This window comes from Anarhichas minor, unplaced genomic scaffold (assembly GCF_050575085.1).
Source record: "Anarhichas minor isolate MPS153535 unplaced genomic scaffold, ASM5057508v1 ptg000018l, whole genome shotgun sequence".
NCBI classification, from domain to species: Eukaryota; Metazoa; Chordata; class Actinopteri; order Perciformes; family Anarhichadidae; genus Anarhichas; species Anarhichas minor.
Window position 1 is genome coordinate 11,450,070 of NW_027466464.1, and position 27,049 is coordinate 11,477,118.

General features: G+C 44.7%; 2 protein-coding genes across 7 annotated transcripts in view; one reads left to right on the forward strand and one right to left on the reverse strand.

The window, feature by feature from the left end:
- nid2a (nidogen 2a (osteonidogen)) overlaps positions 1-10,272 on the reverse strand; it is a 41,958-nt gene extending 31,686 nt beyond the window's left edge. The window contains exons 1-2 of the mRNA XM_076094606.1: positions 10,189-10,272; positions 445-4,623 (exon numbers count right to left, since the gene is read on the reverse strand). Of these exons, the coding sequence (XP_075950721.1) occupies positions 445-651 (207 nt within the window). The 5' untranslated portion in view covers positions 652-4,623; positions 10,189-10,272. The remainder of the gene's footprint in view (positions 1-444; positions 4,624-10,188) is intronic.
- ptger2a (prostaglandin E receptor 2a (subtype EP2)) lies at positions 5,381-13,387 on the forward strand. 6 transcript variants are annotated; one of them, XM_076094608.1, is made up of 4 exons: positions 5,381-5,518; positions 5,853-6,058; positions 6,576-7,502; positions 11,137-13,387. In XM_076094608.1, the coding sequence occupies exons 3-4, from the start codon at positions 6,681-6,683 to the stop codon at positions 11,425-11,427; spliced, it is 1,113 nt and encodes a 370-aa protein (XP_075950723.1). In that variant the 5' UTR covers positions 5,381-5,518; positions 5,853-6,058; positions 6,576-6,680; the 3' UTR covers positions 11,428-13,387. The 6 variants fall into 6 exon arrangements, with proteins under 6 accessions (XP_075950723.1, XP_075950722.1, XP_075950725.1 ...); XM_076094607.1 differs by having other exon boundaries at positions 5,387-5,522; XM_076094610.1 differs by having other exon boundaries at positions 5,387-5,522; positions 5,998-6,058.
- The last annotated feature ends 13,662 nt before the right edge of the window (positions 13,388-27,049 follow it).

Sequence of the window (27,049 nt, forward strand, 5' to 3'; positions counted from 1 at the left end):
TGTAGCTAGTGGAGTACAAGTATTAAAGTACCTCAAAAATGTACTTAAGTGAAGTTGTGAAGTGAAGGCCATTACACATAATGAGGACTTTTTATTTTACTTAGGCAACTTTGAAAGCTGCAGTACTTTTACTTGTAATGGAGTAATGTTACAGTGAAGTATTGCTACTTTTCTCCCACTACCATGAGCACAAGTTATTCTTAATCACCATCTGTTGAGTAGCAGTGGATTTGTAATTGATGGTGACGTCAGAATATGGCAAGATATATACATATATACAGATGTTTCCCCCATTCACGCTCGTTAATAAAACGCTTCATTTGGCAGCATTAAACACCCTGTTCTACTGTGGATCAACAGCTGCAAACATCACCTGCAGAGTTAACTCTCTCCTTCTGCGATAAAGACAACACGCGCACGCGGTGCTAACGGGCGTCTACTCACATATAGCTGGGAGTACCGGGAGTCGTAGAAGTTCAAGGGTCTGGGCAGGAGCAGCACTCTGGAGGTCTCATCGTCCCCCTCCGCCAGGATCAGATCCCCGCTCAGGGCGCCGTACGGGAACATATCGGCCCTCCGGATGGCGGACACCACGCACACGCCGCAGCTCCAGCACAGCAGACACGCAGCCAGCATTGACCCTCTCTCCATCGTGGAGCCGGGGCCGATCGGAGCAGCAGCTGGGAGCAGAAGGAGCGGAGGTACAGATGGGCTCGGGGAGCAGGGCAGCGAGAAAGACGGGGAAACTCTCCTCCTCCTTCTCCTCTCCAGTCTGATGCTCTGCGGGGAGGAGGGAGAGGGAGAGGGGTGGGGGGGGGCGCTGTGATTGGTCGGAGGCGGGCTAAGAGTGACAGCAGGGCCGATGCTGGAGGTAACATCTGGCTCGCGTTAGAGAGAAGACAAATAGAGCGTTTTTTTAATCCGGATGTAACTCTATCTGTTTCACAATGTAAAGGAGACATCGTGTTGTTTTTTACACACGCACACACACACACATACATACATGCACACGCACGTCAGAATTCCATTGAACAAAACAGAAGTGAAAACGGGAACAACTAGGGACTTATTTCTTTAAAAAACAAACAATACACAAACTTAATTATAACTTATTCCCTTAATATTAATATATGTGTGTTGGAATTTTAGAAGGTGAAAGGCATTTAAAAAATATATTATTAGCACTAATTCTTTTTTTATTTCCAACTATTTTTCCAGTTGAATGCATTTTAATCAATCACACAATTTACATGACAGTTATTCTTATTCTTGTTTTATTTTACTACGTTACTCATTAAGGCAACCTGGCTGCGACCTTAACAAATTGAACTTGTGCGCCACCTTGTGTCTGCAACAGCATAAAGCAGTGTAAAGCATGTACTGCTACTCCACCTCGTATTTAAAACTAAAGCTGAAAGTCCATAAATTAAAAAAGAATAATAATCGGCAACCACATAATCATTTATGTCATTCTTTAATGCATTATTATTATTACCCTTTTTTTTACCTCTTCATTTATTTCTCTCGTCCTCAGACATACCTTCACATTCCTGTGGTCGCAGTTATTCACACATGACATGAACACACACAATACTAATTAAAACAAACACCTGTTTACACACACATACATATATATATATATACTGTATGAATGTGTGTTTATAAACCTCAGGAAGAGAAACAGAGGAGGGATCCCTCTCTTAGGAGGGACAGACACATGAAGTATGTGTACAAAATAGAGAACACTAAAATTAGAAAATGGAAAATCAGGATGACAATATTTGTAGATGGATAAATGAAGAATATAATCAGGGAGGACACCTTCCGAAACAGGAAGGTCCCGAGCCTCGCGACCTCGTCTCCACCTGGAACAAGAACAGATACACAAACACACAACAGGAGCGCACATTTCTAAGGCTCAGGCTCCTGGACCAGATCCAGGACCTCTGGGAGGAGGCCCCGAGGACGGCCGCTGGTCCTACACGGAAAGGACTCTTCAGAGGACAAGAGAAGAAAACCATTAAGTACATTCAGTGAGCTGTGTACAACAGGACAGCCCAAGTGGAAGGAGTTGGTCCGGCTATGGCAACGGTCCAGTCGAGCACGTGTTTCACCTGCTGCAGACCAGACTGAGGGCAGAAAGCCCAGAGCGTTTTAATACAGGCCTGGACGAGCAATAAATCACATCACCTAGGAATCTGATTTAAAATCCTACACACTCTGCAAACTACATGTTACAGTGGTACCACCGTATATTACTTCATTCAAAATGACATTCTTTGGGCTTTCAATAAAAACATAAGGTTTTGCCTTGTCTACATGTTGTATTGATGCGTCCAGGACTCACCTTTTGGTAACCAAACAAAATTCTCTGTAGTTTGTGTTTGATCAGATGCTTGTACTAACCCGGAGCAACCAATAGGTGGAGGCAAAGGTCAGGCTGACGTCATTACCTATAAAGACTTTACTTTGTTTACTCAGTCTGGGAAAACTCGACTGTGTTTTAATTTGTGTGTGAAAACCGTTAAACTGTCTTTTGTCCATCACGTTATAAATGATCACATCAGCCAAAACGCCCTCGAGTAATCTGATCACTGAAAAAACACGGCGTATAAAATACACAATTGATCGCGTTTCCCTTGAAAAGTTGAATCATCTGATCTGATCAGATCATGCCGCTCTGTAATTACAGACTGCTGACATCAGATATTCACCAAAAATCAATGAAGTCATCAATGATTCAGACGAGGACCATTAGCAGGCTGGACACACACACACACACACACACACACACACCTGTATTATGTTGACATGGAGGAGTGATGAAGCCTCACTGTGTGGTTCTGTGTGTGTGTGTGTGTGTGTGTGTGTGGATGGGAGCGAGGCAGACAGACTGACACTAACAATACATGCAGCACGTGTCAGCACTTTAGCGCATGCTGAGCCCTCCACAAAGGCTGTTTACCAGCACAGCAGGCCATCGGAGTTAAGGGTTCATTAATGATTGAATTGCTTCTAAATAAAGAACGCAGACAGACAACGCCTCTTAAGATGCCCACCACAGTAAACTCTATCATCGTGGGGATCAAGAGCCCCACAAGGGCCCTCAAGAGATCCCCTCCGTATGAATAAGTATGTTTAAAACAATCTGGATTCTCAGCAGAGTTCTGGATGTAAATTATGGAAACAGTTGCGCCTCTAAACACTTGCTGTCTGACATTGTTTTGGTAGGAAAGGAAAAGAGAAGGAAAAAAGATAATGAAAAGCAAGGAAAGGATATAAAAGAAAAGGGAAGAGTTGAAGCAAGGAAGGGGAAAGGAAAGAAAAGTTAAGGACATTTAAGGAAATTAAAGGAAAGGAAAAAAGGGAAGGAAAAGAAAGGAAATGACAAGGAATAGAAGAAAGCGAAAGGGAAGCAAGTGAGAGGAAATGAAAGGAGAGAAGAAGAGAGGAAAGGAAAGGAAAGCAAATTACAAGAAATGAAAGCAAATGACAAGAAATTAAAAAAGGGAAGTGAAGCAAGCGTGAGAAAATTAAAGAAAAATAAAGGAAATTAGAGGAAATTATAATAAATGACAAATAATAAAAGAAAAGGAAAAGGAAGGGAAGCAAGAAAGACAAAATAGAGGAAAGAAATAAAAAGAAAAGGCTGAAATGACAGAAAAGGAAAAGAAAGAAAAAGCAAAGGAAAGGAGAAGAAAGTAAGGCAAGGGAGAGGAAAGGTATTTTGGCAGCAGCGAGGGCAGAGGGCAAGGTGAGAGAGGCCCTCTGCTGCGTGAGGAGACAAATATAGAGCCGGAGTAAAAGGAGAGAAGTGAACGGAGAGACTGACCTACAGCCACAAAGAGAGAGAAAGAGAAGCAGCAGGAAGACAGAGATGAAAAGAGGTAGAGAGGGAGGAAGGAGGAAGCAGGATTCCTGTGCATGAATTACTGTGTGGCCTGCTGATGCCATAAATCATATACTTCATCAACATTAACATGTCTGAGGTCCTTCCGGACGGAGGAGGGACAGAAGTGTGGGCCGGAGGAGAGAGAGACGGAGAGAGACAGAGAGAGGAAGCAGCCACGGCATAATGGCAAAATGTCACAATTAAGACCTCGTTAATGGGCCTGAATAAAAGGCACTCAAGTGCTTTCAGCGGCCCATTCCAGGATCCTGTTTGCCGTTCATTCCACTTTTTTAAAACGGGTGAAATGGTGCAAATACAATGTCGCTTTAATGGACGACGGGGATTTTTGAAAAGCCGTTTCGCTAAAAACGAGCGGATGTTGCATCATGCCTTTATGGTCGATCCTCACTGGACAAAATCATCCGTCTCCACCTACACTGTGTAGAAAATATGAAAGATATGTTACGGGTCCACAGATAGAAAAACAGACAGTCACATTGGTCCCGATGGGAAATTAAGGCCTCAAATCCATGTGACTGTGGGAGGAAACCCAAGAGGACAACATACAATCTCCACACATAAAGACACACAGCAAAGCAAACACGGGACACTGTGAATGGTACATTCATGTGGGGGGGGGGGGGGGGGCTCACATGTCCAACACAGCAGGTTACACGATGTTCTCCAAACAGGCCAGGACATCTGCATATTCATCTGGGAGACAGTCTTCCCTGTTGATTTAGAGAAACATCAATTCAGGGACTGAAAAACTATTTTGTTTTTGCTGCCTACTTCAAAAAAACGTATCCAAACAATTTGATGACACCGCCCTGGGATCCGGGACCATTTTCACTATTTTCTGACATTCTGTCGACTAAATCAGAATTCACTTTTTATTTATTCATCTATTTATTATTTTGCCAGGGATAACACATACAGGCATTGTTATATTGAAAAAGAGAGCAATCGAAATAATGTAAATATGTAGATGTGGGTATGTTCCCTAACTTATGTAAACAGTAAGTGTATGTGCATAATGTGTGTGTGTGTGTGTGTGTGTGCGTGTGTGTGTGTGTGTGCACTTAGTGATCAGCATTTCACCTTTTAATTTAACGTTTTCGAAATATATCATATAGATATCATTAAATTAAATTAAAATTAAATGATCTTTTTATGACTGGGCACAATTTTAAAAAATGGTAGTGTGCACTTTTTTTAAAAGCAAATTATTAAAAATACATTTTTAAGTGACCAGTAGTCTTCAAAGCCATGTGTCACCAAATTATTTAAATTAGGAAATTATTCAATATTTATGAAATTGCAAAAAAAAAGAGTTTACATATGATTTATTTTGGCATTTTTCAACTCAACAGTGGCTCGCAGCCTCTCAGCTGTCTGTGTGCACGAGGTGGGTGTTCCCGTTCCGTGTGACGTCACCGACTCGTTCCCTGTACCCCGAGCCCATTCATCCCTACCTCCTCAGAGTGCCGCGCGCCTCGCCCTCTCCGCACCTCACCTTTTTGGTTTGTTTTTAAAAACCAGAGCGGCTTTACACCGGGATGCACTTCTCTCCTGCGTGACTGTAAAAACACGGACGTCTTCAGGCCGCGGGGAGTAAGTCGTGAAGTAGGTGAGAACTTCTTTATTTCGGATGCGTTTCACCGCTTTGAAGCCCACGCGAGGGGTGACAGTAGTTGCCTCGCGCTTCAGGCAAAACTCCGTTTAGAAAAGACGCAAGTGAAAACTTTCCTTTCTGAATGAAAAACGCTCGAGCGCTCAAAGCTGGAATTAAGTCATTTTTTAAAGTATGTAGTCGATCTTTAATTCGGCACAAATTGTTTATTTTTTTCAAAATAAAATCCAACGTTGACAACCAGTTACTTCGCGTGTTGTGTTGCTGTAGACAACTGAGACACTACTTCTCACTCAACTCCTTTTCCCCACGTGTCTGATTTTACAGTATTACCCAGCTGACATCGCGACTGACGCACAATCAACACAACCGCCCCGCACGCGCACCCAACACCTGGACACATCTGTCAGGGCTCCACTTCCCGTCTTTACTGTCTTCTTTTAAAAACACGCTGTTTCTTTGAATGATTCAGTGACAATTGGCAACCCAGAACTTGAGCAGGCATCACCAGACACGTCGGGCTGAGCAAGTAGGTGAGTCACTTGATTGATCCACAACACACACACACATCCGTTTAACCACCCGGCCTGTCAGCTGATATCTATTGACTGGCGAGACAGAAGAGGAAGAAACGTTGGGTTTCACAACACACTGGAGCATGCGGTTCAAGCCGTGGAATTTTTGAGTGCATGCAAAATGTTCCTTTTTATGAGAGGGGGGGGGGGTCTGTGTATGTGTGGGATCACTTAAGTTAGACAAAGACTTGCAAACATAGAATCAGAGTGGAAGCGTATAGTTGACATTGAGTCAAAACAGTCCGAGAGTGAGATTAGAAATCATTGGGGAACGTAAACAAACGCTGTTGCCAAAGCATCTTGTGTTTGATGGACAGACGGACCGGCTGTGGCAGATTTTCTTAGTAACTTTGGCAACTAAACGCTATGTACAAAATATCGAAAAAGTTGCTGATTGATCTGCAGTTGACTGATAAATGACTGATTGCTACCACTCTAAATCTCAGTTATTCTTCCTTCCTTTCTGTTTAACCAGGATGGCTGCAGACTACTTTTTAAGGACACTTTTTTGACTCTTTTTTTGGGGGGAAACAAGGGACATCTTTTCTCATTCAAATCCCAGCCAGTTGTCATACAAACGATGGACCCAATAAACTATACTCGGTGCCACATCCAGCACCACGTCGAAACCAGCAAGCCGTGGATCAGCGCCATCATGTTCGCCCTGGGCCTCTTCGGCAACGTGGCCGCCCTGGTGATCCTGGAAGTCCGGCGACGCAGAGCCATGAGGACCGCGAACATGTGGCGGCGCTCGCTGTTCCACGTCCTCATCACGGCGCTGGTGGTCACCGACCTGGCGGGCACCTGCCTGATCAGTCCGCTGGTGCAGCTGTCCTACTCGCTCAACCGCACATTGGTGGGGATGACCCACCCTTCTCACAGCGTGTGCTCGTACTTCGGCATCAGCATGACCTTCTTCAGCCTGGCCACCATGACGCTGCTCTTCTCTATGGCGCTCGAGAGGTGCTTCGCCATCGGGTACCCCTACCTGTACAGCCGGCACGTCACCAAGAAATGCGCCTACATCTCCATCCCCGTGGTGTTTCTGCTGTGCATGCTGTTCTGTCTCCTCCCCTTCGCCGGGTTCGGCAAATACGTGCAATACTGCCCCGGGACATGGTGCTTCATCGACATGAACCCCAATGGGAAGGAGGACCGGGTCTACGCCAACCTGTACGCCACCCTCATGCTGGTGCTGGTGCTGGCCATCGTGGCGTGCAACGGGTTCGTGGTGTACCAGCTGTACAGGATGTACCGGCGGCGGCGGCGGAACGGCGGCTCGGTGATGTCGGCCGTAAAGCCCGGCGAGCGCAGGGCGACGTCCATGGCCGAGGAGGTGGAGCATCTCATCCTGCTGGTCTTCATGACCATCATCTTCTTCATCTGCACAATGCCCCTGGTGGTAAGGCGACGGCTGTTGACTCGCATGCTGTAGAAATGCACACTCGTGTATATATACTGTGTGTGTGTATATGCGGCCCGAGATGTAGACAGGTCTATAAAGACCACATGTTTATATATAGATATCATGCCAGTGCAGTGTGAAAGAACTTAGATCTTCGGACTTTTTAAAATAAGACAATCTGATATATATTCTGCTAATATCCTGTATTTTTCTCAAGAAAACTGCACGCTTATAAGGGAGTAAAGGGAGCCAGCTTATCATTAACAAGGATGACGCATGACTGTGAAGAATCCGGGGATTTGATCCGTTATGTCATCAGGAGGCAATTTGGACGGAGACCGTAATGAGAAGGTCTGTGTCACAAAGTGTAATTCTACACCAGCAACCTTTAAAGAAGCCCTGGCTGCAAACAGCCCTAAAGGGGAACATCATGAAGAGTTCCATGATGTTATTTCCATGGCTTAAGATAGTTCGATCAATATTAGTGGACGTGAGTTACTCTCCCTCTCAAAACCAGAAACCTGAGAAGTGAGTCTCAAACTTGTGGTGTCATGAGGACTGAAGCAGAGGTAGATGGATGGATAGATAGATAGATGGATGGATGGATGGATGGATGGATCAGCCATTCCGTCGTCTCAGTAAGACTCCTGGGCGAATAACAGTCCCAGCAGTATACGATGTTGTGCACGTTAACGCGGAGAGCTAAATGAAAAGTGCCATCTCGTGCGCTGTGGCTGGAAATGCAGTCACAACCCTCACTTCTGCAACGATTGCCGAATTCTGCGCCGCAGTTAATTTGATTGCATCCACAACATCACAAACACAGACCACAGGCTCTTTAATGAGCTCTGTGTTGTCACTGCAGAGCCTCAACGCAGTCACACTTCTGCTGGCGTTGAAGTCACGTGGACTGCGTATATTTTGACACTTAAAAACATGTGTGCAAGTCTTTTTATTACATTTAAACCATCTACTAAGTCTGTATCACAGACAAAACCGATGACTCGGGTACAGTGAGGTTAGTGACAGACAGAAAGGAGGCGGCCGGGCACAAGAAGAAGAGAGATTAAACAGATTAGGAACCAGAGCTTTCACAGGCAGAAGTCGCCATAACGTTAATGTCAGCCGTACACTCATTCTTCTTACAGTGGGAGTCGTCCACACCGGTGCTCTCTGCTCATATTTCCACAGAATGGCCACATTAATGTATTGGCAGACGTCTCCATTTGTTGCCCTGCAGGAAGATGTAGAAAACCTTTCACCATATTTCACTCAAAGCGCACATTATGCGATTACGCTGAGGGGGGGGGGGGGGGGGGGTTAATGGGGTCTGTTATTTTAAAGGAACATCCGCCCTAATGTTTCCGTTCCCTTTCTTTAGATCTAGATGACGGCAAAAATGTCTTCTCTGCTGATTGAAGTCATTTCATATGTTCAGTGTTTAGCTGACGGTCGCAGTCTAAAACGTCAATAAATGTAGATTGAAGCGGAACATTCCGTTAGACAAAAACATGTTGTGAATATTGAAAATGATTACATTCATCTTTTGGACTCTGGAGGTATTGGAACTGTTTGGACACACGAGTCGGAAACAATCCTACGCAGGAACCTACTTCTTCAAATACAATGCTACTAATATTACGGCAGCCTGATCTTAATCTGCAACTGTGCAGGAATACCGGCTTTAAACACAGTAAATAGAGAAGCAAAAATCTGACAGGTGTATCAACAGTAACTAGCACGTTTGCCAAGGCTACACATTCAAGCATACTGAGATATGAATCAAATACATCATTTATGAGCCCTATAAACACTCATGGGTGTCCAGCCAGCAATGTGATACCACAGTCTGAGGTCACACACACACACACACGGAGATTGTATTACATTTCTCTGCTGTGACCTCTGTGCGCCGGTTATCTGTGATTGTATTAAAATTGGAAAAGGTTAGACAATAGCCTTTTGGGACGGAAAAAGAGACGCATTGTTTGAGAGGTTGGCATGGAGAAATGATAAACTAAAAACCCTGTCCCACCAATCCTGTTCATCATCAACAAACTCAACAGATTCCGACAAGACGGGCCAAGAGTACTAGCCAATCAGAGGCAGGGGAGGGCGGGTCCTACCACCGCGCCGACCGTCATTTCGTTCCAAGTTAAACCTCCTGACTTCATGCACCTCTTCATGAGTTAACATGTGGGAACATACGAGCGTGCGTCTTTGAGAACAGGCTCCCACATCGTGGTGGACCTAATGAGTACCAGCCACATTAAGGGAATTATCGCCTCTGACTCACGTTTGTGCTCTGCACACAATCGTAAATATGTTGTTTTTGAAAATAGAACTCAAGCATCAACCCCGGTTACAGATACTCCCCATCAACACTTGTTATTACGCTTCCTGTCGACAGTGGGAGAGGAGAAGATAATGGGCTCACAGTGTGAGCAGCTAAACAAAACAATCTGTCTTCAGCCGCGCACTCACAATCCTTCACCCCACTCTGTTTCTGTCCCACAAACTCGGCAAGACGTCGCAGTGATGATCTCTTGTGGTTTTGGGATCAGCGTGAAGCTGCTCTGCACTTAAAGAAAACCGAGCGCACCTCAGTTGTTGGATAACTTTTCCCGAGGTAGTTATTTAACAATGGACATTTCCCTGCAGCGGTTGAGAGAACCCTACTCACCCTTTAAGCAACACTCTAAGTGCCTTTTGCAGGCCGTGTGGTCGGCCGGGAAGACAGTAGCTGTCTTCATGGCGACGATTCTTGCATCGAGGTTGTGTGGTTGAGCAACAGGAAGCTGGCCTAATGAGATTGGCGCAACCCACCGCTATCTCAGGAAATTGGGTGTTTTTTTTTTTTACAGGAGTCGAGCGAGGAAAAAGGGAAAGCAGCGGTGTGTCGGTGAACGGATCGACTCTACTGTCCCCATCACATTTATATTCATTGTCCCTCTCTGACCCCCCCCAGAGAGTCATGGCTTCCATGGATTGTATTAATGTGCTGGTTCCCAACCTTGTGAGCATTTGCACCACAGACAGGAAGCAATGAATGAAATCAGCTGCTCACTGGCGCTACTAAAAACAGCTGTATTCAACAGCGGTTGCCATTTAAAAAAAAAAAAAGAAAGAAAAAAGGTCAGCGACTCCCAACAATGCGTGTGTAATATAGTGAGGTGGAATGCAGTTGATTATGTTGCCTTTAGCTCGTTTAATTAGATTGGAAGAAGGTTAAAGGCTGCGCATATTTCCAGTGTGAACGGCCGCACACTTCCACATTTCCATCAGTAATAAGGGAAGTAATTCATAGTTTTTCCATTGAACTGCCAGAAACAGAAATAAAAAAGGTCACTGTTTTCTGAGACTTGTCCTCAACAAAGATATTAGATATATTGTCTTCATCAGTCATCACGGTCGTATGAAATACATTTATATTTTGAATCTAAACATGCACGAGTTTTGTATTATTGTTCACCTCCCATAAACTGGTCCCAGTCTTCATGTGCTGCTGCTGCTGCTTTAGAGGGTTTAGTGTGGGATTTAAACCAGGATCTAGTGGGATTTTTTTAATTCTAGGATGTGGTTTTCTGTGTGTGGGTTAATTTCATTCTCCCTCTCTCTGTCCACCTCTCAGATCCGGGTTTACATCAACTCCTTGAGGCCTACCAATGAGTCTCACGGAGAGGACCTGAAGGCCCTGCGCTTCATCTCCATCAACTCCATCATCGACCCCTGGGTCTTCATCCTCCTCTCCCCCAGCGTGCTGCACTTCTTCTGGGCCTCGGTTTGCCGGGCGCCCCTGGAAACCTTCAGGGGCTCCATCCTAAGATCATCCATTGCCAAAGAGAATTGCCACACCAACCTTGAACTGTCTCGCCCGACGCTGGAGTACACCGAGCATTTTCATTCTGTGGAAACTCTATGACCACAACAGCGCTTTATTATTTCATGCCTGTATTTATTGGACACTAATACTATATTGTGTTAAACGGTTGAAGCAGCTTGTGCAAGGACATTTTAAAGTAGCCTACAAAGCAGGCAATTTATTCAACAGAGATATTATTCATAATTACACTGTCTAATATTTGGGGCATGACTTTCTCTTGATCTTCAGAACATTATCTCATCACCTCTGACCACTGGTCTGCTTTGGTAACCTCTTCCCCTCGCACGCCTTGCCAGATCCCTGCTGCAAGGGTCAAAGGTCAAGAAGCCCGGAGAGACTTTTTGGAATACAAGAAAGTCAAAGCTTCACTCAGGGAGTGATAAACACAGAAGAGGTTCTGTTGAGGATGTACATTTCATTTAAACATCTACAGTATTAGACACACATATAATATTATATATCATAACAATATTTTATAAAAGTTCTTCATACGGGACTTGAAAACTTCTTATATACAGCAGAGATTAAATGTTTTGTCATTTTAACCCTCCAGTTCCGCCTCAGGTTAACGTCGTTAGCTCCGTCAGCACTTTTGTCATAGTTTGCACTGTTAGCGCTGTTAGCTACGAGCCGCCAGCTCAGCCGAGATGCTCCCGATCTTCTACCTTTTAAAAGGACGTTTTCTGTCCTCAATGAATACATGATGGAGCTGAAATTAGAGGCGACAGGGACCCACAAACAAAACGTTTTTGGAAAATGTTGCTAAAGATTAAAGCCTTTTTTTTTTTTTTAATAAGCTAATGTTTTAATGAGATAAATGTTATATTATAAATACAGTATAAAATAAAGAGTTTCGAGATGGTTTACCTTTAAAAAAGTACCATGTTTTCATTCTGTCAACAGTCATTTTGGGACTTTTTTCTTTTGCCGGGTACTTCTGTTCCATCACGTAACCTAAAAGTAATTTGGAAACTATGAGACGAGCGCCCTTTGTTCTTATTCATCCACTTTACGACTGACGTGCCATTCGAACTGCATTCGTTTTACGAGAGAACGTCTTGAAAATGTCCAATGTGCGTCTATCCAGAGGCCCATCATTCATGTGGGACAAAGGACGTCCACGTGAGAGTGCCGCTAATAGCCCAGATGGACAGCGTCATGATTTCGCTCTCTGATCCTTATCGATTGCTCAAACATGTTGGAGCACAATGAGAGAACCCTGGTTTGCTACCACACCCACCGATGTATCACATGACATTATAATGATGCCAGATCTAACTGACTTGCTGAAACCAGAGTTTCCTGGAAAAATCAGGTGGTTTTCTCCACGTTCGGGTTTGTTAAAAGTACACAACACAGATTCAGACGGAGAAGAGGGTAAGCTACTGCGGATTTGTTCGCGGCATCTCTCTCAAATCTCTGGAGGAAAAAAAGAAAATATTTGTGTGACTGGGGTTACGCAACAGCAGCTGGGATCCAGTTGAAACTGAAAGAGATTGGTCATTGTGTTTTACAAATGTGAGAAGAAAAAAAAAAGTTTGAGCGTCGGGTAAACTTAAACTTAATTTGAAAGTGTCACGTGTGTGTGTGTGTGAGAGAGTGTGAGAGTGTGTGTGTGTGACGATGTCGTTTGGCTTTTGTGTTGTCAGAACAGCGGTTTATTGGCCCCCGCTGGTCTGTTGTTGGTTCTGAGCTCGGCATGAAACCGCTCGGTGTTTACGACGGCGTCTTACTGCTTCCTGTGGTCGTCCTGTGTGAGTCTCGCTTTTACGCGAGTGTGCGTTATTGCAAATATTCCCGAAATGCATGCATTATGCGTCCGTGTGTGTGTGTGTGTGTGTGTGTCAGACAGCACTGAAATGTAATGGTGTCAAACCAGAATGCTACCTACCTGGATGTCTTGTTCTCTGTAATTATAAAGTACTGTAGATGAAACTGAATGCACTGAGTGTGCTTGTGTGTTTCATGGCTCGTGTAAATAAACATCTCATCCACCGTGTGTATTTTCTGTCCGACCTGCTTTGTAACCCTTTTCCCACACACACACACACACACACACACACACGCACACGCACACACACACACACACACACACACACACACACACACACACACACAGTTTGTAGATGGGTTCCAGATGTGGCGTGTCTTTCAATTAGAAGTTTGTATTTTGTAGGAATCCCTATAGGCAGATGCCTATAGCCAGTTTTCCGTCATGTGTGTGTCGGGACACAACCTATTTCTGTGGTTTGAGCTAAGTAGGTCGATGTGTGGAGGGTAAGCGTCGACCACATCAGCCTATGGGGCCATGTCTGCAAACAGGAAGTGCCTCGTGTGATCCGAGTTTTGTTCTACCTGCAGCTGCAGTTTTGTGATCATTTATGTGCTCATTGGTTTGGTGTTTATTTCCCACATTCGCGACACTAAGCGAATTGAGGGTTCTGTTGCCATTAGCCAGTGAATGTGCGATAATCTAATTTATATCGTGATGATTCAGGATTGGAGACATTAAATGCCGCTACCCATTTATACGCCGATTTCTCATCATGTCACGGAGACTTCCTGTTTCTTTGCATGCGTTTTAGGTGAGTCACAGGTCATTTCGTCTCACCTCTAATCTATTCGTATTTACTTCAGCCCCCACGTCACTTCCATTTCAAAAGTCATCATGGCTTTGATTGATCTCGTTGATAAGGGTTAGGTGTGAATGTCGCAGCAAACTGCCACTAAAATGGCGTACGTGAGAGAGAGCATCAGCCGTGTTTCCATTCACATATTTAGATAATACGTCCTCATTAAGGTGTTTTTTTGCCTTTGACGAAGGTTGATGCGCTGAATGGAATGCGGAAAAATGCCTTTAATAAGTTCTGACACAGCGGACATTTGACTCACAAGACTGAGCAGTGTAACGTCGCTCTATGTCTGCTCAACGAGTAAATAAACACCTTAATATGGGGATACTATGGCAATGTTGTGGGCACAGTTAGCTGTGCTGCCCCCATGATGTCGGCCATTATGGGATAACAGGACCAAAGCGTTGAGTCGGACTCAAACCCGCGCTGAAAGCACACGTCATGCGATTACATTGTAACATCACCCCCCTCCCCTCCCCACCCCCACTTTGTAATTACCCATAATTCACTGTGTATCATGCTTGCTCTCTGTCAATTAACATCCCATCAAAAAACAATTACATCCAAACCGCCCAACCAGACATGAGGAGCACATCAGCATAATTTAGTTTATTCCATGTAATTGATTAGCTGATTAATCAACCCTGTCTGTGTAATTGGGTAATGCGGTGTCTTCTTGTGTTGTGATTAGGTCAGAGGAAGGAAGGAGCTGACCTGTGTGTCGAGTGTGTGTGTGAGAGCGTGCACTTTATTCCAGATAGCGGCACCATAATATTGGAGGCTGAACCACTGATAGCTGTGGGGCCGGAGGGTGGGGGTGCGTGGAGTTGCAGCCAGGTCATCTAGCCAAAATAAAGTCAACCATTAAAATAATTATTTGGGTTAAAGGAAACCTCTCAGTCATACCAGAAGACTTTTACTGTCTGTCCGCTATTGAGCTTAGTTTCATTTTACTTTCTGCAGAATTTCCTCATTAGTCAAAAAATTAGTCGGTTGACAACTTTTGATATTTGAGTCACATACAACTGCCCACACAATATTTTCCACTTTCATATGCGCATTATAATCATCTCTGGGAACTAGAGAGGACGTAATACTACCAGATTGTCTTCTTTATGGTAAATTAAATGTCTCGCCACAGTTTCCTGTTACAGCTTGTAACTTGAGGTCTGCCAGGACTGCACTTCTGTGAAGAAAACACAGCAACTTCTCTCTGAAAACACTTTTTTTTTAACAATGAGACGATGCTCTCTCTCAGCTGTTTGGCCAGTCACAACCTCGGGTAGAGAAAGCACCAAAAAAAGGGTTACAAACTCCTCGCTGCTGTGCTTTTCCAGCCTGACTTTAGATTTCCATTTAAATGAACACCCATCTTCTTCACCCTGATTATAACGAAGGAACATTCTTCTGGTAATAGCCTTTTAAATGGCCTCATTAGTCCTCAAGGCTTTTTATTTTTTACAGAAATCACACCCATGCTTCATGACTTACTTAAAGGTAATTTAGCAGCTTTATAAAAAAACGTTTGCTGACGCGGAGGGACAAGACTGCCTTTTGACAATTTTGTATGTAAACTGAAAACTTTATGTATCGTTCATACGCAGTCTCTGCAAGCTGCATATATGTTGCGTTAGAATAACAGGCTTCAGTTCACGTTTTTTTACTCAAGTGTAAAAATGATCCAGATGAAATATTATGTGGAAAGGGTGTTCAACATGTGTTTTGTGTCTCTCTATCTTTGAGCTTCTGAACAGCTGTGGAATGATTTGGGGAGGACATTTGAGCAAAGAAAGGGACGGATGGGGGGGTGAAGGACATTTTATCTTTTTAACTTGTTGAATTGGACTGTAATAAAACATAAAAAGCATTTTTTTCCTCCTCACTTATCTAGACGGGAGTTTCATTGACCGTGCGTCCTCATTTTCAGGCTCATTTAAAGGCCGCTGTAGGAGCTACAAGGAAAGACATCACCATCTGAGGCGTTACTGCTGGAATAGAAACCCTGGAGCTGGTAGCAATCACCGGGCCGCGCTGCTGCTCTGACATCACCATGACTCGGTGAGGAGAAAGTGAGGAGGCGGTGGGGTGAGAGTCGAGGTTTTGACCCTCGAGAGCACTTCCTCTCTGCGGGGAAAGTTGCTAATATTTGAGCCTCGAGCTCTGCCGCCGGCCTACGAACTGTCAGAGTAAACAGAAATAAGCAGCAGTGCTCAAAGGGGCCAGCGGCCGTCGGTCAGGACAGACGGATGACCGACTCTGAATTTTAGTCAAGTGAAAAGTGAAAGTTTCCCTCGCACACACATGCAATGTGGAGTCATTTATGGTGAATTATGGGTAAATCAAACAGACGTTTCTCTCAACATGCAAATCTGGTACAGTGCATACAGCAGATGCATGTGAAAAGACGCGTTTATGCATAAATACATTAGTTAATTGTCGTTTTAAGATGGGGATTTGACAGCATTCCATAATACATAATGCCGCCTAGATGGGTTTAGTCCGTCCGTCCTCTGGTGTCTGCTGAGTGAATTTCTATTAGATTAGTACTGTCAAGTAGAAGCCATTTGAAGTCTTAATGATGAGGACAAAGTACGCTCATGTATAAATACATATTTATGTCAAGGTTGCACAGCAGGCTGCAGGGGGGGCGGTCCCAAACGCAGACAAAAACGCGGAAGCGGCAGGAACAATGCAATGATTTCATTTTTTTTTTTTTTATGCGTACATGCTGGAGTACAAACATAACGGGCAGGAAACAGCAGGCAAGGACACGGCAACATAACTGGAGACTGAACAAACAGGACCGGGCCGGTACTGAGTAACGGGGAGGTGGGAAGAGGTGAGCAGGAGCACAGGCGACGAGAGACGGGAGAAACTAAACGCAAGGGCGGCAAAACAAGACACATGAGGGGTTACCTCCAAAATAAAAGCAGGAAGACATGAAACAGAAGACCCAAACTACTGCTTCAAACAGATGCTTGAAAGTCTTAAAATGTCATTCCCGTCTAAAGGACTGTTGAGAAATACGCCGTATGAATCAGAGGTGTGTTGATCCCTGAGAGAGGGCCGACTGTTGACAGCTCCCTCTTTTTTTCCCCCTCTCTCTCCGTGAAACCACTTCCTCTGCAAAAACCGCAACCACTCTCCTCCACTCTCATTGCGACATCCATACAAATCTCACGGCTCATTTACAGACGGAAAACGCAGGCGAACACAGAGACGCTGGACGGGGAAGAGGGTGAGAAAGGGTGGCTGAGCCAGAGAGGGATTTCCCCCTTCTGGTTACAGAGATGACATAACCCTTGAATGTCCACTCTTAACACACCGCGATGACAAACCGTCTCTGGACACCAGGAGTAGTTAAATACAGCAGCGCACGCAATAACAACGTCAAAAACATCTGCGAGAAAACCCGCCAAGTAGGTGAGGCACCAGCGTGGCACTGGACTACAACCAAATTTTGACTGGGACAAACAACAGCGCGCTTTACGACACACACACACCTTTACTGTTCTCTTTCCTTTGCCGACTATGTCTTGAGATCTAAGCCACAGACATTGACGTTAAGTGTTTTAATGTTTGTAAGATTTATTCTATTGCATTGTGAAGTAAACCCAAAAGGGAGCATTTCATGGCACGAAAAGATGCTAACTGAAATTAGCGCCTCGCGGTTGCACGACCTCCGCTAACCAGCAGTTTACATCCACGTCTGGACCTTTGACCACCGAATTCCAATCAGTTCATCCTTTAGTCCCAAGCGTTGCGTTCTCGAGAACGGACCGGACGGACGGACGGAAGCACAACGCGGAAACATAATCAACATATCGAATATTGTCCAGAACTGTCTGGCGTCACTGAAGACACAATAACAGTAGGCATACTGATATCGGGGCTGTTGAAGCAGCTGCGTTTACATTCATACTAGAATAACACAGATTAGCGTGACATGCTACGGGGGCTGCTATTTACGCTGATGATATGAAACCACAGATACGACGTGTTCACCGAGCGACTCGTCCTTGCCAAAGCAGCTGATACTAAGATGGCTGAGTGACAGCGGCGCGGGTTTTTTTTTTTTAGCCGTTAGCTGCTATCGGTTCTTTTGATTTTTATCGAGAGGAGACGGGTCTGCGTGTCTCGCAGGATGCATCTGTTCAGAGAGGAAAGCACCAACAGCCGGACCGCAGAGAGAAGCCGACAAAGACAATACCCGAGTGGCCAGAGTTGACTCGGTAAAAGGTGTGTTTTGTTTGTGACAGCTGACGGGGTGAGAAGTCAGTGGTCTAGACGCGTGCTGTCTAGGGGAGAAGTTAAGTGTGTGTGTGTGTGTGTGGTAATTTCTCAGATTTGCAGCTAAAACAATAAATCACTCAAGCCGCCACAGTTGGTGCTGAGAAACAAATGAGTCAGAAAACACATTACATTACATTACAGTCATTTAGCAGACGCTTTTATCCAAAGCGACTTACAATAAGTGTATTCAACATCGGTTTTCGAGAGAACAACTAGTCACCAGAAGTAATAAGTGCATGTCCTTTCCTCAAACAAGCATCTAAGAACATAAACCAGAGCCAACGTACAGTGCAGAAACAAACGAATGCAATAAGTGCCACAAACTAATATGAAAACAATAAGTGCAATAAGCTAGTATGAATACAATAGATGCTAAGTAAGTGCTAAGTGGAAGGCTAAGGGTAAACATTCTTGAAGAGGTGAGTTTTCAGCCTGCGCCGAAAGATGGGCAGCGACTCTGCCGACCTGACGTCAGTGGGGAGTTCATTCCACCACTGGGGGGCCAGGACAGAAAACAGCCGCGACCGGGTCTATCGGCCGCAGGGACCTCTGAGCGACGGGGCAACCAGTCGCCCCGAGGTAGCAGAGCGAAGTGGTCGGGCGGGGGTGTAGGGCTTTGACCATGGCCTGGAGATAGGAAGGAGCTGTTCCTTTCACTGCCCTGTAGGCTAGCACCAGAGACACTTTCCTCCAACTCTGACGACTATAAACACGTTCAACCAGGAGAGATAGTTTGATCTCTATATTTTTGCATGTAGGGAAGATAAAACAATTTCGTTGAGATCCCATCGCATTTAATTATCAAATTGTGACCGGAGCTACGTGGGGCATCGCTGGCGAAAAACACTGTGTGGCTTCTGTTAAATTATGTTTTAATAAAATCTTCTAAATACTACGAGTTTGGCATGAATCATTATTTGAAAACAACTGAGGAAGAACAGGATATTACACAGTTTCAGGGATCAGTCAGTTCCACTATGTTTTGTGCCGCAGGTGATCCTGAGTCAGCGCTCTGTTGTGAAACGGCCTGTGAACTCAGGTGAGAGTCTCCGGTGGGAGAGCAGCGATGAGCTAACGCCGGGGGCAAAGTCAGTGTTTGCCTGCGAGGAAGCCAACTCTAACAAAACTCTCCCTTTCTTCTGCTCATTCATTGGCCGACAACTCCCTGGAGATTGTCTGCGAGGCCGTAGGGTGCGCCTCAAACAAAATCAACAAAGCAGTTCCACTTTCTAAGATGTCTTTCTCGCCTGGTCGCCTGGTGTGTGTGTAAAGCGTGTTAGTACTGTATGTGAGCCAACAGTGAGCCTTGTCAACACACACACACACACACACACACACACACACACACACACAATTACAGACGGTGGCACCTTAGGGACAAAGCACAAAGGGAAAAACAAAACAACTCAAAAAGTGTAGTTTAGAAAAATGTTTTCTCTCTTTTTACTGCACTGTTCATGCCAAATTAAACCTGTTCGACCGGCTTTCTGAAGAAGAAAAAAAGAAGTATTTGTCTTCCCCGGAGACGGTGGCAGGCGGATGCTTCTGTGGTCTTCCTGCTGATGTTTTTGTGGCCACGCTGGGGCTAAATGGACGCTATCGATCGCGAGTCGCGTCTCTTTTCCAAACCGAACCAGCGAAATGATAAAGATCAGTGAAGACACAGAGCTCTGGACAAGACTTTGGATGTCACGTCTCTGCTTCAGCTCTCACATACAGGAATCTTTTCTTCTCACCGTCCTTCCCAAGCGGTAACCTCCGGTTGGGGGCGACTCCTCTGGTTGTATAGAAGTTTATGAGAAAATGACTCTACTTCTCTCTTGATTTATTACCTCAGTAAACATTGTAAACATGAGTTTATGGTCTCAATCTCTAGTTTCAAGTCTTCTTCGATACAGCAGGATGTTATGCATCTATATTATAGGGGGGGGGGAACGGTTCAGGAGATCCCCGACTGATTTAAGAAAGAACCACAGAGAGCTGGGAGTTTTCCATAGATAACATCCCTGATAGAACTTTATCACACGTGACCGGCTCAGCGTTCCCGCGCTCCGTTCATCCTGGACCGGAAATGCCACCACGCCACGTCGCTGGACTTTCCCGCGAAGGTGAGCACTGGCTGCACGCTACAATGTTCTCTGATTGGCCTCTAAGCAATCAGCTGATGTCCCTTAGGTGATTATGTGTTAATGGAGCTTGGTAACTTGGTGTGTGTGTGTGTGTGTGTGTGTGTGTGTGTGTGTGTGTGTGTGTGTGAGCAGCTATTTCCCGGCATCATGTGTCAGTGAAGTGATGGCGTAATCACTTTCTGGTTTAAATATCACACATATTCAATTTGGCTTCCTCTGCTCTGATGGTTTGAGAGTGTTGTGATGTTTTCTACTGCATTTCCCAGAAATCACCGGTCAATCAAACACAACTCCAGCACTATGATGTCCTCTCCTTATATTATATATAGAGTCAAAAGATCCAAGTAAGGAAAAGAAGAATACATGAAAAGTAAAAAAATAAATATAAGAAAGACTCAAATCTTATAACTGACTGAATAGAGCTCTTTCAGTATCTATGAGTAAATTGTATTTTTATTCCACATAAACTGTATAAAACATTGATTGCTGGGTAATATGTATGTTGTTGTATGTCCAATGTCAAGTCTCTAGTGACGGTACAATATATACGGTAGTTTAGGCCCAAATGTCGCTGCACAGTGAGGGGCATTTTCCTGTGAAAACTCAATTTATTAGAGCAGGAATCTTTTGAAATCTTATTTTGGATGCAGTTGGGTTTGACCTTGTTGTTGGCCGTGCGCTGAGGTGCACTCTGTTATATTGCCGTGACGAGACAATGCTATAGAAGGGAAAGCATTCAGGCAGCGTCTTCCTGGGGATCAATGAAGTGAAGGTCGATTAGACTCCAGTCTAAAGGCAAAATCCACCAAAACACCCACGACATATCTTGTCGTGATCTCGGTCGGTTCAATCAGGATTTGTCAACTTGATCAAATTCCTCCCTAAAAGCAGAGGTCGAGGCTCCACAATGCATCAGTCATTCGATTATGTGTCAGTAGCACTTGATTCGTGTAAGGGCAAGGCTTTGGTTTGTCGGTGCGGTTTGTGTCAAACTGCTTCTAGCAGGTCTTATGTTATAACCACAGTATTATTTGACTTCTGTGCGTTATTTGCTGAAGTAAAGAAATGCTTAACGGCTGGATGGAATTTGCAGTCTGTCATTACATTTTGCTGGAGAGTAACCGGGAGGACAGGAAGGGGAACGTTATCACATTTACAAACTTTAAATATCATTCTTCCGTACAAGTCCGCCTCTGATAATAAATACGTCTCTGTTTCAACCGGCTCCAAGCTAAAGTGTATTCAGTGCACATGTGTGTGTGTTTGTTGAAATGAAACTGCAATAGGTGGTCCTGCAGTGACGGCGAGATAAAACTGCTGCTGCAAATAAACGATGGAAGAGCTCGAACCAAAATCGCATGTACGCCGGAATAACAATATCATTTCTGACCTCATAAATATTGACATGTCTCCATTTGTCTCTGTTGATCCACTCCCTATATATTGATAGACCTCTCCTTATCCCTTTTTCTGCCATGTCCGTACTCCCTCCTTACCCCTGGCGAGTTACGGCATAAACAGAGGGCTTCTGGAAACGTTGCCTGAGGCCTCGAACGGCTCACTGCTACATCAAAGGACTACAAAGAGCGCACCGAAAATATGGCCCCACGTAATCTGCATTACTTCTTTTCTTTGTTGAAGCATGGGCCAGTGTATATATGCTAAAGGAGTGGAGAAAGGAAGCATTGGAACATGCTGGCTCTCCACACCGTCTCTATCTGCGTTCCTGGCCTCTTTGTGCCCGCACCAACGTTACCGGCTATTCGACGAAGCAGCATCCTTCAGATTGAGCCGCTGGAAGATCCTTCATTGAACTTTGAGAAACAGTCACTCGCTGTCTTCAGCGCTCATCTGTTGGTTTAACTGACCAGGTAGAAATAGATGCAGCTGCTGGCATTCAATAAACATCAAAGAACAAGACGGTTCACTTGACAGACAGATTTCTCAGGGGATGCGAGTGAAACACACAGAGAGGCCACAACCTTTACACACACACACACACACACATGGACCTATTATCCGGCACACAGATCCTGATGATCCCACATCATTCTTCAGTCACAGACCAGAATAGAGAAATCTCTTGATCTCTTCACACCTCCGTTCACACATCACGTTTAATGCATGTGGGTGACCTGTGCGGTCGCCACATGGGAGTCTATTAAAGGTCCCGAGTCTATGATTTGCAGCTGCATACATTGAAAATAAATAAATAAATACTCACTTTCATTTCATCAAAAGTGCCCCACCGCCCTGAGCCCTGTTTTGCACATCCTGCTCAACCTCTCACCTGAACTAATGACCCATTCCGGTGACACATTCCTATGTCAATGAACTGGCGTTCCCAGTGGACGGGTCAGTGTCGGCGGGCATCAAAGCGATGTTCCAGAGCTCCTGAATCATTCAGACTCCGCTGTCCGTGAACGCATCGGAGACCCCGCGCAGGCTCGACTCGGCTACCGAGCTCGGTCACCTTTGCAATCGGACCCGGCCTCGCGCGGCGATTGGCACAATGTGTGGCGGTCAAAAAGAAGGCAGGACATCAGCTTTGACTTATTGTCCCCAAAGAGACAATCAACCCCGGCCTTGAGACATAAACAGTCACACAGGTGTTGCTGTTACACCGGTGCAACATAACGAAGCATCGCAATCGCACACACACACACACACACGCGCGCGTTCTCGCTCTCTTCAGGAACATCAACGCTGCAGCACATTCCAGAGGAACAGAGGCAGAGGAGGATGTTTACCAGGTCGTACATATGAGACACAGAGAGGAGGATGTTTTCTCTGCTGTAGCTCCATAGACTATAAAGAAAGACAACACACACACACACACACACACACAGCACCCTATATTGACCCTTTTTGTGCCTAAAGCAATTATAATAATATGAAAATGCATATTGATCCAGCAAAAACCTCTTAACGGCAGCAAATGCTGACTACTGAAGTGAGTGTGCATTACAGTGAAGCTGGAAGATTATACTCAGAACAGTAACATATCGACCACTTAAAAAGCTCCCACGAGGTGAAGCGAGGGAAGTTAACAGCTGAAACGCGTCAACAAGGCCGAACCTAGAAGGTCTGACATCCACAGTGGAGCTCGGCCATGTAGGGGAAGGCTTTCTCTGCGTGTTGGCCGGGACGTGAGCATGAAATGATGCCGGCGTTACGTAATAACCAACAGACACGTCCAAGCTGGGAGACCGACAGAGATCGATTTTCCCCGCTGGCGTTGTACGAAGGAGAAGCACTGTTGATGTTTGTTTTCTGGTGTTTACTGCCGGGTTTTATGTTCTATAAAGAGAGGAATTCACTTTTTCCACCAACACACATCCTCCAGTGGGCCATAAGCGAAACCTTCTGTGTCGGCCTCAGATTGCGCCGGTTTTCGGTTCGGCTTTTATTTACTTATGCCAGTGAGAGAACTGCCAAAGAAGCTGCGAAGAATTTTGTCCAGATGCGCGGGGAAGTATAGGCCTGTAAACAATTACACAGACAGACAACGTGGGATTAAAAGGAAAGAAATCGACAATTCATCTTGTTGATCTTTCTATTATTGAATTGACATTGTTTGTTCTTGAAAAATAGTTTTGTTTAAGTGCTTACGGCTCTTTTTAAAGGTGGACAACTTGTATTTATATGCATTTAATGTACAGAAGTCAACAAAGCAGCATAAATAATTGCTAAACCACAATTTCTATCTATTGTGGTGGAAGACCTATTTGACCTGTCGTTATATCGTGAAACAGAACTTGTCTTTTAAATGTTTTATTCTTGCTGTACTGGAACAGCCTTCTCCGTAAGGCAGAGAACATGTGAATATAAGTGCTCGTTATTCGACAGCAAGAAGAAGAAGAGGATGTGTGTGCAGTCAGCTGCTGCACGGGTCACAAGTTACAGAATGCAAGCTTGTGACAGTTTGCTCAATAACAAGTTATAAAACGGTTTAATAAGAATATAAAATTACACTATCTGCTCACAACCTCCATTTACAATCCATTCACTCCAATGCAATCGTTTCTACAAACGGCAATTTAATCTTTAATAAATAATGACTTTGTTCTTTGTGTGGTTATCCCAAAATAATATCCCAAATCTTTGAAGGCAATAACTGCTTTGTTGGCCATATTATGAAGTGAAGCAGCACAGTGACCTCTCCCTGTGCCGTCCGTTCGGTCCGCAGTGAGTTTCTCAGCCTCTCAGGGCCGGCAGGAATGCTGACCTCTGCTCTTCCTCTTTCACTCCCTGCTTTGCAATTAGTTTCCAGCCAAAAACATGCGCCTTTTAATCTACGCTGAATTTTGGAAAGCTCCGAGTAGAGAGAGAGATCTTAATCCGACGTCCCCCCCCCCCCTCGTATAATGTTATTGCAGCCGAGGGAGCAGCGATCAGTCACGCAGAAATAAACTCGGAAAACTACAAATAGAACAAATATTATCAGATCACATCGCTTTGACCTTTTTGTCTCAAATTCTACATTTCATGGACTCATCATCACAGAGGATGGAGGCCAGAAGAGAGGCTGCAGGTTGGACTCAGCAGCAGCAGCAGCAGTGGAGTCGGGCGGCCGCGTGGAATCCCGACAGGAACAGAAGGTCCATGTTTGGAGAATGTAAAAAAAGGTTCACCGCTCACCTTTTGAAACGTTATCGCAGAGATTTACACATGAGCCGAGCTCAAACGTAACAGACCTGAACGAAGGAGTCGTTTAGAGAATAATAATAATAATAAAGGAGACGCGAGATGAAAGGAAGGAACCCGGAGGAACTCCAATAAAAGTCCATCGACCATCATGTGAGGTTTGGTCTGAGAGCTTCTCATACTGTCAGCAAAGGGTCTGCAGAGAGACTGTAAAGATAAATACAACTAATTTACAGCAGCAATAAAATTTAGAACGAAACATAATAGGTACGCAAATTTAATTTTCTCTTACACAACGAAGAAACATTTTTAACGGACGTATCTGCTGTTACAGAAAAAAAAACGCTCCCTGTCAATGTTTTCCATTTGTTTCCTCAAAAACATCAACAGTTGCAATATCCACTCCTTGACTCACACACGCATATTTAAAACCTCTTCCTCCTTAGCGATCGGCTGCTGTAACACACACACACACACAGTCCAGTGTGCACACGCGGATAAACACGGCATGCGTCTGTTTACGCTGCGTAGTGACTTCCTCGAACCCTCGAAATAGACAAAGACAGTTACACTTTTGAGCCCTTATTACCAATTCTGGGCATGCCTTGACTGGACTGGTGACGGGCTAAAGAAAATACTCCACCTGGATTTCTACCAGCCGGGAGAAGCAAAAAAAAAAAAACTCACACTTTCTGTGTTTTGGCTGCAAAATCTCTGCCAATTAAGAGCGAGTAGCTGTCAGATAGTCTTTCTCGTCCTCTCTATGTCACTGACACTCGCTGCCTTTGTCCGGCTGTCCAAAACCTGCTCCAACACGCGCACGCACACCTACAGATTCTTTTGTCCACCAATCCAATAGCTGCTGAAAGGTGTTGTATGTGTAGGTGTTGGCTGCCAGGAGCTGGAGGTAGGAGAGAATTTCTTTGTCGTGTATGTAAGTCTGTCTCGAACCAAAACATCGGGAAGAAAAGCAAAGAGAGTGAGAAGATATCAGTTTCATTTTTAATTAAACATCTAATCCTAAACTGGTCTGGTGACAGTGCAGATTTATGTGTAACTCTGGTCCTGGGTGACTTAATTATGTTGTTGGCTCCCCCTGTTGGCACCGCTGGATGCTGCTGTGTGAATAAATCTTCCTTCATCCACAGACGTGTTTCCACTTATTCTCCATTAGCGCGACGCATAGTGCTCGGCTCGACGTTGGGTGGAGTTATTACGGGAGGTCGTCAAACTCTGTGAGCTAATGAGGTGCAAATTGTCCAATATTGTGCAATAAAATGGAGACAGAGGTGAGAGAGACACACACACCGTCCTGAAAGAAGGGCTGATTAGGGAAAGTAAGTGAAAACACCTGTGTGTGTGGACGAGGACAACTATTTCGGGGATTTTCCCCTGGTAGATTATTATTATGGTGTCTGACCTGCAGTGGAGAGGTTGTTGTTTTTTCCTGACACATTAACGCCTGACTGTGACTGATTTGGGCCGTTTGCCTGGACTTTTTCCACTCAAAGGTTTTTTTTATGTGCAATTTGCTGCTCTGACTCATCGCGGTAGCTGTAATCACGTTACTCATTAAACACGTGGCCTTTGCTGCGAGATGTAACGTAAATGTATCAGTAAAGTATACTCAAAAGAGTCGATATACAGACTAAAGAAACAGTGTGTGTGCTGTTGATTGGCACTATTCTCCCACAATGCAATGCACAAAGGAAAGTGTCTGACTCAAGTTTCCTATTCTAACCTAATTCTACAGACTCGTCCTATTTTGACTCATCAGTGTCCCGACGCCCTTCGTGGTTTAACTCCTAAATCTCTTCTTCTCTTATTGCAGAGAAAAGAGGAAACGGCAGAGCGAGGTTTTCATGGCAACACACTGCGTCACCGACAGCAGCTGGCCAAATATTAGCAGTGACCTCTCTGGGATTGATGAGTTTAAACAGCCTAGAGCTGAACATTTTG

What these genes read in the sequence shown, in the direction of transcription:
- ptger2a (XM_076094608.1), top strand. Translation starts at nt 6,681, where the DNA reads ATGGACCCAATAAACTATACTCGGTGCCACATCCAGCACCACGTCGAA. An exon ending in TCTGCACAATGCCCCTGGTG is followed by an intron (nt 7,503 to 11,136) that starts GTAAGGCGACGG and finishes TCCACCTCTCAG; the next exon opens with ATCCGGGTTTACATCAACTC.